At 47.5% G+C, this 18,199-nt stretch overlaps 1 protein-coding gene across 1 annotated transcript in view; it reads left to right on the forward strand.

The window, feature by feature from the left end:
- Positions 1-18,199, forward strand: part of Dnai7 (dynein axonemal intermediate chain 7) — a 44,729-nt gene that overhangs the window by 9,967 nt on the left and 16,563 nt on the right. The window contains exons 4-8 of the mRNA XM_038319067.1: positions 2,738-2,839; positions 10,032-10,169; positions 12,032-12,178; positions 14,462-14,565; positions 15,974-16,388. Of these exons, the coding sequence (XP_038174995.1) occupies positions 2,738-2,839; positions 10,032-10,169; positions 12,032-12,178; positions 14,462-14,565; positions 15,974-16,388 (906 nt within the window). The remainder of the gene's footprint in view (positions 1-2,737; positions 2,840-10,031; positions 10,170-12,031; positions 12,179-14,461; positions 14,566-15,973; positions 16,389-18,199) is intronic.

Raw genomic sequence — 18,199 nt, forward strand, 5'->3', positions numbered from 1 at the left:
TTCTGGCCTGCAGACATACATAGAAGAAATGCTGTATACATAATAAATAAATATTTTTTTTAAAAAAAAAATCTCTTAGCATCAAGCTCAGTGTAAGACACCTGGGTTCTCAGAGTTCTGTTAGATGTTTCAGCAGAAGCCTGTGAAGAAAAGCTCACCTGCCCAGATAGATTACAGAATTGGGGGAAAGGATGCAACAGGGCCAGAGATGTGTCGGGTGGGAAGGCTCCTGCCTTGGAACCATGAAATCTAAGCTCACATGAACATCCAGTTGTCCTGGCTGTCTGGAACTCCAGCACAGAGGGCAGAGACAGGTGGATCCTGGCAGCTCACGGCCAGCTAGCCAAGACAAACTGATGAGCTGCAGTTTCTGTGAGGGAGCCCGCCTCACAGCATAAGATGGGGAGTGGTCAGGGAAGAGCACGCACGCACGCATGTATGCACGCACACATGCATGCACTCTCACGTGTGCTCGCATCCGCAGAATGGGAAAGCATCTTCCCAGGTTTTCAGCTACTGTGGCGTTCTTGGACACTGCACCTCACGTGGTGGCTGCTGCCCTTGTCTCTCTGTGGCAGAGCTTGTGCTGTGTTGTGAAGCTGGAATCAAACTTTAGTCTCAAGTGATTCTTCTGCTCCAGCTTCCTGAGCAGCTGGGACCCCAGCACATGCCACCTTCCCAGCTCTGCTACCGAGCTTCTTGATGTGGAACCTGAAGCCACATTTGGACACACACCCCTGTTAGTGGGCACACACCCATGTTAGTGGACACACACCCCTGTTAGTGGACACACTCCCCTGTTAGTGGGCACACACCCCTGTTAGTGGGCACACTCCTCTGTTAGTGGGCACACACCCCTGTTAGTGGGCACACACCCCTGTTAGTGGGCACACTCCCCTGTTAGTGGGCACACTCCTCTGTTAGTGGGCACACACCCCTGTTAGTGGGCACACACCCATGTTAGTGGGCACACTCCTCTGTTAGTGGGCACACACCCCTGTTAGTGGGCACACACCCATGTTAGTGGACACACACCCCTGTTAGTGGGCACACACCCATGTTAGTGGACACACACCCCTGTTAGTGGGCACACTCCCCTGTTAGTGGGCACACTCCCCTGTTAGTGGGCACACTCCCCTGTTAGTGGGCACACTCCCCCGTTGTGGGCACACTCCCCCGTTGTGGGCACACTCCCCTGTTAGTGGGCACACACACACCACTGTTAGTGGGCACATACACACCACCGTTAGTGGGCACACACACACCACCATTAGTGGGCACACACACACCACCGTTAGTGGGCACACACCCTTATTAGTGGGCACACACACACCCCTGCTAGTGGGCACACACCCTCATTAGTGGGCACACACCCCTGGCAACCAAGCCTTACTCTTGCCCTCTAACGGGGCTGATTTCCAAGCACTGCGGTGTAACACCGTGGCTGTTTCTTAGAACATATTGGTTGCTTACTTCCAAATGTTGATGTGTCTTATTCTCCATTATCAAAATATTGCATATGTGTTAGGTGTGGCACATGCCCTGAATCCCCACACTAAGGTGGCAGAGGTAGCCTATTTTTTATTGTGTGTTCTGGACATCCAAGGCTACAGAGTGAGACCCGGTCTCAAGGAATAAGTTGCAGGGTTTGTGTTGCTGCCAATCAATCAGAAGTTTTGAAAAATTTGCTGTTCTCCAGATGTAGCTTTTTTTTTTGTCAATTCTTTGTTTAAATGCTGAAATTTGTCATTCCAAACAAATATTTGATTTATATCCTTGACCTGTTGTGTAGTGAGGGGCAGATGGACCGCGTTCCCGCTGCCCAGCTCCCAGCCACCGGCTAGCTTATGCCCCAAAATAACAACACACAAATTGTATTCTTTTAAACACTGCCTGGCCCATTATTTTCAGCCTCTTACTCACATCTTGACTAACCCATATCTAATAATCTGTGTAGCACCACAAAGTGGTGCCTTACCAGGTAGATTCTAGCGTACATCCATCTTGGGCTGGAGCTTCATCGCATCTGGCTTCTCTCTCTGAGGAGAGGCACGGCAGTCTGCCTAACTTAGGAGAGGCGTGGCATCTTACTGATCCTTCTACCTCACTTCCTCTTCCTGTTCTGTCTACTCCACCCACCTAAGGGGCGGTCTATCAAATGGGCCAGGCAGTTTCTTTATTAGCCAATGAAATCAACTCAAACAGAAGACTCTCCCCCATCACTGTTGTGTTTAGTTCATACATTTCTGAGAGCATATCTCCCAAAACCCTCAGTTATAGAGACTTTCTCAGGACATGATTGCCTTTGGTGTGCAGAGCAGTTCTCAACGCCTTCTTCCCATTCTGTCACACAAAGAGTAAACTATCTGCTTCTTAGGGGAGGTTTAGGAGAATCAGTTCTGCCCTCTGTCAGGATGGCCCTGTGTGCAGTGGCCTCTCCCTCTCAGCCCCAGCCCCAAGCTAGTGCAGCTGGAGACCATTGCCTTGATTCATGCTGAGGCACCTGAGACTGTACCGTGCACTGTAGGGAAAAGGACTCGCTCAGAGACTGGTTCTCTGATCCCAGAGGCCCTTCAAACATCTAAGATCCCACTTTGAAGCTATGACTTCAGGCTGTCTCTGTATGAACAGCTTTAGTCCATTTGGGAGCCACATATTCATCCACGCGGGTTTTAAATGCTCCTTGTGAATGTAAACTAACGGGAAAGCAATGACTGTAGCCCTCCTTCTGCGGCAGGACCTTGAAAGGAGAAACGAAGAATTTGAAGAGCTTACTTTGCTAGAGGAATGTTTTCCTGAGGCAGAGAAGCTGAAGCGGGAAACCAGAGCGCTGTCCCAGGTGAGGCTGTTTCCTCTTTGGGCTCATACTCCTGGGACCTGCAGTCTGGTACTCACTGAGATTCACCTGCCTCTGCCTTCCAAGTTGCTGGGATTAAAGGTGTGTGCCACCATGCCCGGCCTGGTACTAATTCTCATCCTGGGGAGCTTCATTAAGAAGAAAATGTGGGGTGGTGAAATGGCTTCGTGGTAAACACCTGCACTGTTGTTGGGGAGAAGGAGTTTGGTTCGCAGAGCCCATCATTTAGGCTGACAGCCACCCTCACTCCAGCTCCCGGGGAGCTGATGCCCTCTTCCGGGCTCTGCCGGCACTGCACACACAGAAACTGACACATATACTGCTGAGCTCATCTAAGGGGCACTAGGAATGCATGGCTCCTCTTCCGGGCTCTGCAGGCACTGCACACACAGAAACATTTGACACACACACTGCTGAGCTCATCTGGGGCACTAGGAACCCATGGCTCCTCTCACTGTCCGCTTGTTGGGAGCCCATGTGTGCTCATTGTATTGTGCGTCAGTGCAGCCTACTTCTCGGCTCTTTGTTAGCTGAAAGGTGTGGAAACTGATCAGGCAGCTCTTTCAACATGGCTCCCAAGGATGTGCACGTGTCATGTCTGAATACATTGTCGCAGTTCCCAAAGTGTCTCCAGCTGTGGCATCTTTGTGTCCGTCCTTCAGCCCCTGGATGTTACTACTGCCGCTGTTCAGGAGGGCCATCACCTGAGTCCCTGCCAGGTGGGAAGCTTGAGTGATCTGGGTTTGTGCTCTCTGTCCCTGTCCTCTCACAAAAGCACTGAGATCGCCCTGATGAGTGGTCCACACGCCCTCTGAGCAGCCCAGGACAGCACAGCCCTACTTCCTGTCACGGATGCAATGATTGAGCCTAGAGAGGAGGCCAAAGCCGGACTAGGATGAACACTGGGCCCTTCACCATGCTGAGACTGCAGAAGGCAGTCTAGAGAGATGTCACTGCCGCCCCAGTGACACCACGCTCGACAAGGAGGTTATGCCTTATTGCTGACACCGAGAAAAGACCAGGCCAGCCCACCACCCCTCCACCAAGGCCAGGCTCTTCAATTTTATGAAGACCAGATGGGAAGAATCCACAGGAGAAAAGTGAGGGAAGCTGAGGCTGCATCCATGCACTGAGCAAAACAGCGTGGAGGTTAACCCCGTAGTGTGGAGGTTAACCCCGTAGCGTGGAGGTTAACCCCGTAGCATGGAGGTTAACCCCGTAGCATGGAGGTTAACCCCGGGAGCAGCTCTGGCTAGACCCTGAGGCCAGCAGCCAGCTAGGTGGAGAAGGCTGGGACCCTATGGCTGGTGGATTTAAAGTTGTTCCCTGGGCCCCGTGATCATGGTAAATGGTATCTAGTGACGTCACTGGCTGCTGTTCTCTCCACTTGGTTGTTCTGAGATTGCAGTTAGGTGAATGGGGTTTTGATGTGTTTTCTGCACAGATAAGCTGTGTGTGGCCTTACTAACCTTGCCATGGTTCTGCTTGGGACCAGAATCCGAGCTCCAGGCGCTCTCCGAGGCTTCAGATCTTCAGGCAGAGGCTACCCCCACGTCCATGTTATTTCCTGTTTTCTGGCCACGTCTGGCGATTGTGGGAAAATGTTCTAGATTAGGAGTCTTAGCTGAGTTTGACCAGATTTTTGGTCCAGGAATACAGCAGGAAAGTCTCTTGCATCTGAGTGTGTCAAGGCAGAAACAGAACTGGCTTTAGTGCACCAAGAATGTTCATGTAAAGACATCTCCAGCATCTGAGTAAGTGAGACGGGGAAAGGAAGTCTAGGTGAGAATTCTAGACAGCAGGCAGTCATGGCTCCATCTGCAGTCTAGAAGTCCGTCTCTCGGAGGCTCTTCTAGGGTGGTTTATGTTGATGGGGCATAACCTTGGGGCCTCATCCAGGCTCGTTCTGTAATGCTGCAGTCTGTGCCGCCTGTCTGAGTTGGTAAGAGCCTGGGATGTGTATTGGGTCTACACTACATTTGAAGCTCTAGCCAGTTGCATCTGTTATATTTTCAATAACATGCATTCATGACTAAGGAAATGCGAGTCTTAAATGGGAAAGATAAACTGAGATTATAGCAGCCACCATGAGGAAGTGACTTTGGGTGAAATTGATTGCTTGCTGGAGATAGTGCAAAAAGTATTTAAAAATACCATGGAAATGCTGGGATGAGCTGTAACTTAGCATGCTGGCTCTGAAAGCGGAGTTACTGGAGCACTTGAGTCCTTGGATCAGTGGTGGTGTTGTCTGCCATGTGCCTTGGTTGAACTCAAACAGCAGTGTGTAGCTGTCAGCGTGCACTGCTTCTGCTGGTGGTGGTCCTGCCCTGACGTCAGCACCTCAGTATAAAGAACAGCTATGTTGGAAAACTGCTTTGTTATTTTGGAACCTAACTAGAGAAGGGAATTTACATCTGTGGAGAAAGTCTCCCTTTATGTGAGTGCTTTTCTTTCTGCACCAGTGAGGAAGAAGTCAGCCACTGGAGGCTTACACAGGGGAGACAGCAAAGCCCGGGTCTGCATGTGTAACCAGCCTCAACCTTGACCCCTTGGTTGGTTTGCACCAAGATTTGTGCCAGGTTCTCTCCCTGGCAGATGATTGTAACCAGACGTGAAATCGGATACACAGACATGGAACTAACACTTAGGGCAGTGATCGGGGAGGTCAGTCAGGAAGGGCAAGGTGGGTGGATGAACGGACAGATGAATGGACAGGTGGGTGAGTGGATGGGCAGATGGAAAGACGGACAGACAGATGGATGGGTGAGGGGATACAGAGGAGATAGTTTGGAGGGCGGTGTTTGAACAGAAGATGGTTTGCAGCAAGGTAGATATGCGAAATTCATATTCTCTGTGTCTGTCTGTCTCTCTGTCTCTGCTCAATTTGTGATGTCCCTGCCTCAGCAAGTACTGCTATTCCACCAACTTCGCTCCTATCTTAGTTCATTTGCAGAGGTTGCTTGCAGCTGAGTCTCTCTGTCTTCAGAGAGATAAAGAATTCAGAAGCCTCGCCTTGTGCTGACAATTGCAGTGTTTGGTGTCTTTTCTGAGCTCCCTCCGTGACAGGCTGTGTTAAAAGACAATTCTAGCCAATGTTAATAAACTAAGTGACCATCAAACTGAGATGGAACTTCCTGTTGTATCTTTAGTAGACTGTTCAGGGGTGAGCTGTGCAGTGGGTGGGTGCTGGAGACTGTCCAGGGTGAGCTGTGCAGTGGGTGCTGGAGACTGTCCAGGGTGAGCTGTGCAGTGGGTGCTGGATATTTACAAACATCTTGCTCCTCTCGCTAATCTTGTATATCTGAGAAGCCTGGTCTGACAGGGTAAGAGGGGCCTGAGCAGTAGGAAGCATGCATTCTCTTTACTGACAGAAGGTAGGGGAAGCTGTTCTGAAGAGGAGTGTTGACCTCTGTTTGCCTGGCCAAGTGAGTCTTTTCCCCTGGTTACAGTCACTGATAAGCAGTGACCAGCGACTAGGCTGATAACAGGTAGGTAGTGTACCATCTCTGTGTAGAAGGCTCTAATAGATTCAGGGGCATAGAACAATACCTGAGTGCCATGAAGGAGCAGATGTGGCACACGGTGGCATAGGTGGAGAAACGACAGAGCAGAGGCGCTGCCGGACGCTGTGAAGGAAAGGCTCTTCCCCTCTTGTTCTCTCAGGTAACTGACAGGCCCATGGGGCGCCTCACGGTGAGCACTGGAGCCAGGCTCATGGCTTGCTGGATACCAGTAAACCGCTGGTGAGCACCTTGGCTCTGTGTCTGCTGGACTGCTGGACACGGGTGAGAAGATGTGTTTCTAGAGATCCTGGGGCTGCTGATGCTCACAGTGATGGAAGAAAGTGAGCAAGTCACTGTTTCGTGCATTTTATGAGAAATCAAGATTGCACCAAAAGGCAGAGAGAGAATATCTAAATTAACAAAATCAGAAATGAAAAGGGGGACGTAACAACAGACACGGAGCAAATACAGAGGATCATCCGGTCATATTTTGAAAACCTATACTCCACAAAATTGGAAAACTTAAAGGAAATGGACAACTTTCTGGATAAACATCACTTACCAAAATTAAATCAAGACCAGATAAGCAAATTAAACAGACCTATAGCTGCTGAAGAAATAGAAACAGTCATCAAAAGTCTCCTAACAACAACAACAACAACAACAACAAAAAAATCCAGAACCAGATGGTTTCAGCTCAAAATTCTGCAAGATTTTTAAAGAAGAAATAATACCAATACTCCTCAGATTGTTCCACACAATAGAAACAGAAGGAACATTGCCAAACTCTTTTTATGAAGCTACAATTACCCTGATACCCAAACCACATAAAGACATTTCTAAGAAAGAGAATTACAGACCAATCTCACTTATGAATATTGATGCAAAAATACTACATAAAACACTGGCAAAACGAATCCAGGAGCACATTAGAAACATCATCCACCATGATCAAGTCAGCTTCATTCCAGAGATGCGGGGATGGTCCAACATATGAAATCTGTCAACATAATCCATCATACAAACAAACTAAGAAACAAAAACCATATGATCATCTTATTAGATGATGAAAAAGCTTTTGTCAAGATACAACATCCCTTCATGATAAAGGTCTTGGATAGAGCAGGGATACAAGGAACATACCTAAACATAATTAAGGCAATATACAGCAAGCCAACATCAAACTAAATGGAGAGAAACTCCTAGCGATCCCACTGAAATCAGGAACAAGACAAAGTTGCCCACTTTCTCCATATCTATTCAATATAGTTCTTTGATGGAGGAGTGTCTATGTGTTACTTTCATTGGTTAATAAAGAAACTGCCTTGGCCCCTTTAATGGGACATAAAATTAGGTAGGCGGAGTAGACAGAACAGAATTCTGGGAGAGAGAAGGCAGACACTTCAGGCAGTCGCCATAGGCAGTCGCCATGCCTCTCCTCTCCGAGATGGACGCAGGCTAAGATCTCTCCTGGTAAACAACCATCTTGTGGTGCTACACGGATTACTAAATATGGGTTAATTAGCCAATAAGAGGCTGAAACTAATGGGCCAGGCAGTGTTTAAAAGAATACAGTTTCCGTGTAATTATTTTGAGTGTAAAGCTAGCTGGGTGGTGGGACACAGCCCCGCTGCTCCATCTACAGATATAGTTCTTGAGGTCCTAGCTAGAGCAATCAGACAACAAAAGGAGATCAAGGGGATACAAATCAGAAAAGAAGTCAGACTCTTGCTATTTGCTGATGATATGATAGTTTACATAAGTGACCCCAAAAATTCTACCAAGGAACTTCTACAACTCATAAACACTTTCAGTAATGTAGCAGGATACAGATTAACTCAAAAAAAAAAAAAAAAAAACAAAACTCAGTAGCCCTCCTGTACACAGATGATAAATGGGCTGAGAAAGAAATCAGAGAAACATCACCCTTCACAGTAGCCACAAATAGCATAAAATATGTTGGAGTAACTCTAACCAAGCAAGTGGAAGACCTGTATGACAAGAACTTTAAATCTTTGAAGAAAGAAATTGAAGAAGACACCAGAAAATGGAAAGATCTCCCATGCTTTTGGGTAGGTAGAATTAACATAGTAAAAGTGGCAATCTTACCAAAAGCAATCTACAGATTCAATGCAATGCCCATCAAAATCTCAGCAAAATTCTTCACAGACGTCAAAAGAACATTACTCAACTTCATATGGAAAAGCAAAAAACCCAGGATAGCAAAAACAATCCTGTAAAATAAAAGAACTTCTGGAGGCATCACAATCCCTGACTTCAAACTCTACTACAGAGCTACAGTACTGAAATCAGCCTGGTATTGGCATAAGAATGGACAGGAAGACCAATGGAACCTAATAGAAGACCCAGATATTAATCCACACACTTTCAAACACATGATTTTTGACAAGAAGCAAAAAATATAAAATGGAGACAAGAAAGCATATTTAACAAATGGTTCTGGCATAACTGGATATCAATGTGTAGAAGAATGAAAATAGACCCATATCTACCACCATGCATAAAACTCAAATCCAAATGAATCAAAGACCTCAACATAAAGCCACACTGAACCTCATAGAAGAGAAAGTGGGAAGTACACTTGAATGCATTGGCACAGGAGACCACTTTCTAAATATAACACCAGCAGCACAGACACTGAGAGAAACAATTAATAAATGGGACCTCCTGAAACTGAAAAGCTTCTGTAAAGCAAAGGACACGGTCAACAAGACAAAACGACAGCCTACAGAATGGGAAAAGATCTTCACTAACCCCACATCAGACAGAGGTCTGATCTCCAAAATACACAAGGAACTCAAGAAATTGTTCAGCAAAAGAACACCTAATCCAATAAAAAAAAAAAAATGGAGTACAGACCTAAACAGAGAACTCTCAACAGAGGAATCTAAAATGGCTGAAAGACACTAAAGGAAATGCTCACCATCCTTAGTCATCAGAGAAATGCAAAGGAAGCTGATGGACTGTTGTGTTACACTCTTTAATTGCAGCTTCAGGGGGAACTGCGTGAGGTCGAGGCCAGTCTGGTCTACATGGGGAGTCCATGCCATCCAGGGCTACAGAGTGAGACTCCATCTCAAAACAGGAAGTGCGTTTGTGTGGAGCGAAGGGAGGATCTGGCTATTTTAGGTGGTTTCTTTGGTTGGTTGTATATTTTATATCAAGTTACTGGCTAACATCATCTACAGTTTTTGTATAAACTGTGGTTAATAGATTGTGGCTTTGGACTTCCAAAAAGGCAGCTAGGGGTTGGTGGGATGTTCAGGGGATAAACATGCACGCCACCAAGCCTGACGACCTGGGCTCATTCCCTAGGGCCCACATGGAGGTGGAGCTAACTGCTGCCTGCACGTTGTCCTCTGCCCTCTGCATGCACACAGTGTTGTAGACATGTTCCCTTCCCCCAATAAAAACCATAATTTTGTTTGTCTTGGTTTTTTGAGACAAGGTCTTTCTATGTAGGTCTTTCTACCCAGGAACTAGCTCTGTAGACCTGGCTGGCCTTGAACTCATAGAGATCTGCCTGCTTCTTAATGCTAGGATTAAAGGTGTATGCTACCACCACCCAGCTAAAACCACAGCTTTTAAAAGTTGATTTCCTCTTTGGTTGTATCTTCATGAGTGTGATCTTCAAACGCTTTTATCCCCAGTGGAAGCACTACCTCAAGTGTGATGGGAGCCCTGACCCTTCGATTGCTCAGGAGATGAACACTTTCATTAGCTTGTGGGAAGAGGAGACAAACGAGACCTTCGAGCAAGTGATTGAGAAAAGCAAACTGGTGCTGTCTGTAAGTACCCCAGGCTGCCCAGATCTAGACAGTATGCCTGAGTGCAGTGGAGACTTTAAATTCCTACCCAGCATCTGTTGCTGTGGTTTGGGTAAAAAGTGCTCCGCAAAGCCCTGTGGTGTTCTCTGCTGAGTTGCCAGGATTTTTTAGAGCGGGTTCTAGTGGAAGTGTGTTCTTGAAGGGATAGTGGGATCCTCCCAGGCTTGGCACTCCTCTGCCCCACCCCCACCATTACCTTTTTAATGCTGGGCTAATGGCTTTCCCTTGTGATAGTTTATCCTTGTCATTGTGCCTTGCTGAAATTTACCTTCTTAGCGAAGATAAAAGTGATTAACAGTGTCCTAACTTCTGTGACCACAGATAAGATGCATAGACTCATCTAAAGAAAACACTGGGAGAGAGTTAATGACTATTTTGTTTCATTAAAAGAAAAAAAACCAGGTGAGATCCTTTAGGCCATAGGAAAACTCTAGAAGCCATTGGAATCCCAGATGGACACTGTCTATCCGAATCCCTAGTGGCTCACCTTCCCCTGGAGGCCATCACAGCCTAAAGCCATAGTGGGGACAGATGGACTAGTGTGGCTGGGAGTCTCAGACTGTGAATGACAAGAGAATGCACCCTGCAGAAGGTCAGAAAATATGTTTGGATCCCTTTTAGCTTATACATACACATTGAGACTCCTTAATTACAGACAAATGGGGACTTACGCCAAAAGACTATACGGGCATACAGAGTGTGAAGAATGGAAAGACAAAGAGCAGCCGACCAGTGATGGCAGGGCAGGCTGGAACCTGGGCAGGGATGTCTGAAGTCCGTCCAGAGTAGGAAGAAGATGGCATTTAAAGAAGCAATGTTGACAGTCCAGAACTGGAAGATAGAAACCCTCTAATTCATGGAGCCCAGCAAACTCTAAGAAAAGATGTAGACTTAGAACATTTCTGACACCCTACACACCTAACGTGTATGAATCCCCCCCCCACACACACCAAATATATATGGAACACACACACACCAATTTTTTACCTTTTGACACCCAACTGGGTATCTGCAATTTGATGCTGGCACTAATTACCCAGAGTTAGCATAGTCCCTGTGTATAAGGGTTTAATTCACTAGCCTGTGCATGCCTTCCAGCCATCCCCAAGGCTACCTCTACTTCTGAACAACCAGCTCTAAGTAGGGCTCCCCTAACTCCCTTGGATGAGACACTCTATTATAATGGTTCACCAACACAGGGAGCTGATGCTTAGATCCAGCACAGACAGGCAGATGAAGAAATGCACAGGATACAATATGCGGGGAAGGTTGAAATGACTTCCTGAGCTCTCTGGATGTCTGCATGCTTAGCAGCCTGATGTGTTTACCAACTAGAAGGTTCTCTGTACCCTACCTTTAAGGGGGGTTAAGGAAGCATCGTGGTGTTGACAGGATGAAGTCATCCCTCAAGGCTGAGGAGCAGAGTTAACGCCTCCACCCCAAGTACCCTCCTGTGCCCCAAGAGTCACCGCACTGGCCCACACTCAAATGCAGCTGAAGTTGGATCATTATTAAAAACAAAAGCAGTTTCTTCTACCCCAGCCCTGAGGAAAATCCAGTCTTGTTCAGTAACAACAGAAGACAGATTGAGATGCCAGCATTTGGTCTTGGGTGTGAGGAACAGCATTTCTCAGAGCTGGGTACTGAGAGTGTTGTGCCCACAGGGTTGGAAATGTACACTAGAATTCTCTGGAAGAAATGCTTTCTTTCTCTGTGATCGATCCTAAATTAAAATACAAAAAAACGGGAAAGAATTTCTCTTCTTGATCTGAAAGTGATGGGCCATTTTCCAGGTGAATGATAAAATATTCTTTACATTGCAGTTGATCAAGAAGCTGAAGTTAATTTTACTGGAGACTCCATCCTGTGATCTAGGAGACAGGATGGTCGCGCAGCATCAAGGGTCGATTCTGCGGCTGCAGGAGCTCCTCAGTCAGAAGGTGGACGTGGCCACAGAGCTGCTTCTCCGAGTACGGGTAGTATTTCTCTTACAGCACTAACATTAGCAGGCTGTAGTATCCTACTGTGCACCATGGTCTGTTAATGTTCCTGAAAATCTTAAAATACACTCCACGACAATCAACGAAACGAAAGACCCATGCTTATGTGATTTACTGATGGTTAGTAATTTGTTTCCCAAGGAGACAAGACATTACCAGCCAAAAGCTCATTTTCCTTATATTTGCCAAAGCTGACTGAATTCATTAAGAAAAATCTTCACAAAGTAGTAAACGGTATCTACTATAGATAAACCAGTTGATATAGACTACAGCAAGTAATGCCCTAATTTCATAAGTAATATAGAAACATATAATTAAAAGAACAGTACCATGAGTCCCCTTATATACTCTATGTGAACTATGAATTTTCAGCTTTATTTAGCTAATTTATGGATTAAAAATATAAATGTTTGGTAACATCTTCTTTGTCTCCCTTTCCCCTTGCACCATTCAGAAGTGTGTGTGTTATACATTTCTTCCCCAAATATCTTAGTAGCAATAATAAGTAATTGTAAGCTAGTATACTTCATGAAACTCATCATTTCATAATTCTGATATCTGGCCCTTAGTCTAAAGTTCCATTGAATATTTTATAAGTTTTATTCTATTGCATTTTTTGAAAAATCATCAGAACACAGTCTGCAGACACACACTGCACAATCATCAGGACACAGTCTGCGGGCACACACTGCACAATCATCAGAACACAGTCTGCGGGCACACACTGCACAATCATCAGGACACAGTCTGCGGGCACACACTGCACAATCATCAGGACACAGTCTGCGGGCACACACTGCACAATCATCAGGACACAGTCTGCGGGCACACACTGCACAATCATCAGGACACAGTCTGCGGGCATACATTGCTTTCAGCCATTTTGTCTTCTGGTTCTTTTGGTTTAGAAGTCAGCCAGAGGGCCATCCTTGTTGGGATGTGGTCTGAGTTTAAACAGTCCTTCAGAGAGACTGTGCAGAGGTATACTATGTGTATTTTAATAAATAAATCAACCTGAAAGCCAGAAAAGCAAAGCAGCCAAGCCGCTAGAGAAGTCTGCCCTCTGCCGAGGCTGGGCGACTGCAGACTGAGCAGACAGCCCCTCTCCCCTCATTTCACTGTAGACTGAGCAGACAGCCCCTCTCCCCTCATTTCACTGCAGACTGAGCAGACAGCCCTTCTCCCCTCATTTCACTGCAGACTGAGCAGACAGCCCCTCTCTCCTCTCATTTCATATTCCCACCAGTGCTGGGACTAAAGGTGCGGGCCACCACCGTCTGGACTTATTTCTCCATTGATCTTGTGTAGCCCAGGGAGGCCTTGAACTCACAGAGATCGATCTGACTCTGTCTCCTGAGTGCTGGGACTAAAGGTGTGTGCCACCAGTGCCTGACCTCTCGTGGCTTTACCTTCATCTCTGGTCTTCAGGCAAGCTTTATTTACTAAAATACAGATGAAATGCCACTACAGAGCTGAGCTTACCTGGTAGTGTGCACGTCACATTCTTGATCTAGTGTGTGTTGTAGGACAGATGGCGCGAGGGATGGTGTAGGGTTGTTGGTGCCTGTGATGTTTACTCTGTAAGGGAAAGCAGACACGGCACCTTTTCATCTTATTTTATACACTGTACCGTCACATCTGCAGAGGAGATGCTGGTCAGACGTTAGTGCACCGGAGGGAACCAGGGAAACTGGTGGTGCAGGGCAGTGGTAGGGCATCACTGGCACGCTCAGCACCACACAGACGTGAGAAGAAATACCAGGACACGAAGGAGAAGGGAGAATGCCTGACTCCAGTCTAGCTGGGTATTGTGCATTTGCACACACATGTGCCTGTTCATACAGAGCCCCAAGGTTGACAGCAGGATCATGTTTGCCTGCTCCCCACCTTGTATGCCGAGGCAGGAACTCTCAACTGAACCCAGACCTCGCAACAGAGCTAGTCTAGTTAGCCAACTTCCTCTAGGAATTCCTATCTCTGTCTTTCCTGGATGACGTTATAGGAAGCCGCCAGGCATCAGCAGTAGTCCTGGGGACCCCAACTTTAGTCCTCATACACAGCAGTCACTTTAACCACTGAGCCATCCCTTTGACCTCTCAATTTTTTTTTCAGAAAAATTCTTTGCTGTTTTGATTTAAACTTACTTTTATCCAGCTTCTTCTCATAGTAATACAAGGAACCCAATGTACCAGTGACCGAGTGACTTTCCCGCACTGTGTGACTGTGAGAGGCCCGTATGTTTCTCTCTTACAGGAAGCTAGTACCTTAGCAGATCTGGACAGTGGGAACATGGAAAAAATCATCCACGACGAGAATGTCACCCTGTACGTGTGGGCAAACCTAAAGAAGAATCCCAGGTACCCCCACCCACCCATCGCCCCACAGGCACGGCGTTTAGTGGGGTGGCTTGAAGTTTAAACATTGATTGCTATAGGAGTCATCCCCGTGTCTTGTACAGATATGTCACAGTGAATGCCATGTCTCCACATGCTGGCCACACAAGTGGTGCACATGCATACATGTATAAAAAAACTTTCGTGTGCATAAAAATAAATAAACTCTTTTAAGAAGTGAGGAACCCCCTTTCCACCTTCACCCCCTGCCAAAGCTGGCCTGGAACTGGTGGTCCTCCTGCCTCAGCTTCCCCGGGGCTGGGTTGCAGGTGTGTGACATCAGGCGGTGCTGGGTTGCAGGTGTGTGACATCAGGCAGTGCTGGGTTGCAGGTGTGTGACATCAGGCAGTGCTGGGTTGCAGGTGTGTGACATCAGGCGGGGCTGGGTTGCAGGTGTGTGACATCAGGCGGTGCTGGGTTGCAGGTGTGTGACATCAGGCGGTGCTGGTTGCAGGTGTGTGACATCAAGCGGTGCTGGGTTGCAGGTGTGTGACGTCAGGCGGTGCTGGGTTGCAGGTGTGTGACGTCAGGCGGTGCTGGGTTGCAGGTGTGTGACGTCAGGCGGTGCTGGGTTGCAGGTGTGTGACGTCAGGCGGTGCTGGGTTGCAGGTGTGTGACATCAGGCCTGGCTCTGAGTTTCAGTTTTGATGTTTCATAAAAGGAGTGAACAAAATATTTCCCAAGTTGTATTTTCTACAAAATGTTGTGGTTTCTGTCAACGTCAAGGCAACATGTCAGTGTAGAATGCCACACAGAGACTCATGAAGGACACCCATCTGTAGAAGAGACGAAGGCGGCAGGCTTTCCTGCGTAGGAGAGAAATAGCGGGGACAGTAAGGTTTGGCTTTACTCTTGTGATGGCAGGAGAGGACTGCAAGGATTAGTTCAGTGCCAGATGACTGATGCCCAGTAGCAAGAGTGTGGCAGGCGCCGAGAGAAGTCTGGAGTGGGGGTGGATTTTAGAGTCGTTGGTGAAAACCAGTGTTTTCAGTGCCATAGATTCTTCTGAGCATAAAATGTGTTTGCACATATGGAAGGGTCACGTGGAGCCTCTTAGAGTTCATTCAGGGAGGCCTCTTCCTCCTCCTCACCAGGAAAATCAGAGCACAAATTGATACCCTGGGAGGACAAGCGCAAGTGAAACCATAGATTGTCAGAGCTGGGGTGGAGCACGGAGAGGCTCCTCGGGACAGACCGAGTGCTGCTGGCACAAGGGAGTGCTCTGAGGAACATTGGGTCCCGGTGCTCCAGGTAAATCAAGTATGCCTGGGACACAAAAGGAGGGGCATTGACACACAGCTGTATGGTGCACTGTGAGACCCTGGCCTTCTGCTCATCCTCTTCATCTCCTTCCTTCAATTAATTACTGCAGGTATCGAAGTGTGAAATTCTCTGAAACACAAATTGGATTTGAAATCCCAAAGATAGTAGCTACAAGTGATATTGCCCTTCGACTCCTACACACACGCTATGATCATGTCACCCCCTTGTTCCCCACTACCGTCCCTGAGGAAGAACGCGCCCCCATCGTAGAGGAGGAGTTCAAAAAAGAAAAGAGCACAGAGAAGGCCATCAGCACAGAGAAGGCCATCAGCACAGAGAAGGCCATCAGCACAGAGAAGGCCAGCAGCGCAGAGAAGGCCAGCAGCGCAGAGAAGGCCCTCAGCTCAGAGAAGGAAGCCACCAGCCAAGATGAGGAGGCAGAGTTGAAACAAGACAGAGAGTCCAGCTTAGTCCCAGAGGAGGAGACCATCGCTGAGGCACTAGAGGACAATGAAGTACAAAGGGTAGGATATTGTCTGTCTGTCTGTCTGTCTGTCTGAGGTGGTATCTAATAACACATTCCAGGCTAGGTAGCCCAAGCTGGCCTCCAACTTAACAGCTGTCCCCCTGCCTCTGCCTCTCAAGTGCTGTGATTGCAGGCATGAGACACTTAACTTGTGCTCTCAACAGGTTCTGTGTGTCATTTGCTCTGTGCAATGAGCATGTGCAGTCCCTGGTGGCATTCTCAAGATTTTCCCTGAGCAAACAGAGCTATTGAGAAGCCCCTTTCTTGCCCGCCCTGGTTTCCAGTGTGCCTTTCCACCCTCCGCTCACAGTTAGTGCTTGGAGGAGCAGCTGCTTTGGCCTCCCCGTTCTGTATTGTCGTGTCCCAACAGCTGCTGCAAAGCCGAGAGACCCGGTGCAGGGTGCTTGGACATGTCCCACCTTACAACAAATGCTTGCACACCCTGGAGGAGTTCCCGTTTTCTGCCATTTCCCCAGCATTTGGCTTTCTAAGACTTGTTTTTGAAACATGGTCTCACTATGTGTCCCTGGTCATCTTGGAGCTCACCATGTAGACTGGCCTGGCCTAACACTCAGAGATCTGCCTGTCTCTGCGGCTTGAATGCTGGAGTGAAGGCGCGGCCACCAGCCAGGCGACCCAAGACCTCTAGAGGGCCTGTCCTCTCGGCTGTGTTATTTGAGCAATTGAATGGCTACAGGCCTGGGACTGGGGAAAAGGCTCAGCAGGTAGAGTGATATTTTATTTGTATTTTAATAAAAAAACTCTTGCCTGAAGTGCAGAGCTGAGCCACTAGAGGCCAAGGAGTAGGACTCAATCCCAGGACTCAAGGCCACTCTGGGCTATAGAGATTGACTCTATCTAAAAAGAGAACTAGAACTCACACACCGGTGCTCCCAGCACTCGGGAGTCACAGCCTTTGATCCCAGCGCTGGGGAGTCAGGTGTGATACGGCTGGACAGAGACGGGGAGATAAGGCAGGAGATGAGCGCAGTAGTCTGAGGTTCAGCGGAGAGCAGTGCAGTCTGCAGTCACTCTGAGGACAGGATCGCCCCTTTGAGGTCTGAGCCTTGGGAGAGGAAGCTTGACTGCTTTGCTTTTCTGATCTTCAGCTTGAACCCCAATATCTGTCTCTGGGTTTTTATTATTCATGCCACAAGCAGAGAAGGTGTTTGCTATGTAAGCATGGTGACCTGACTTCAAATCTCAGCACCCGTGAAAACCTCAGAGTGTGGGCCTCATGTACACGTGTGACCCCAGCACTGTGGAAGAACAGAGACAGGGTCCACAAGGGCTTGCCGGCCACCATCCAAGGCCAGTGAGAGAGAGACTGTCTCTAGAGGATAAGGCAGAGATCGATAGATCAGGACAGCCAGTGTCCCCGCTTCTGTCTGTCCTGAGTACCTGTGCACACACATACACACACATGCACACACAGCCAGTGTCCCCCTCTGCCCTGAGTACCTGTGCACACACTTACACACACATGCACACACAGCCAGTGTCACCCTCTGCTCTGAGTACCTGTACATAAACACGTGTAGACACACATGCACATACTATTAAAAATAACCATGCTCCTGCTGTTGACTTGTGGTAATTTTCCAATTGTCGAGATTTTTACATTTTCTGTTAGAACAGACTTGAACAGTTTTTTTTTCTTTGCTCAAACCCTCTTTTTTGCTACAGCACACGAGAATTTTCGGGGACCCCCAAATCTCAGCGTGAGTACACGAGACAAGCAGTGTACTGATTTGAAAGGTTTATTTTCTTTAAGCATGGGAAGTGTTAAGGAATAGACTATGTGTGCAT

This window comes from Arvicola amphibius, chromosome 2 (assembly GCF_903992535.2).
Source record: "Arvicola amphibius chromosome 2, mArvAmp1.2, whole genome shotgun sequence".
In the NCBI taxonomy this organism is placed as follows: domain Eukaryota; kingdom Metazoa; phylum Chordata; class Mammalia; order Rodentia; family Cricetidae; genus Arvicola; species Arvicola amphibius.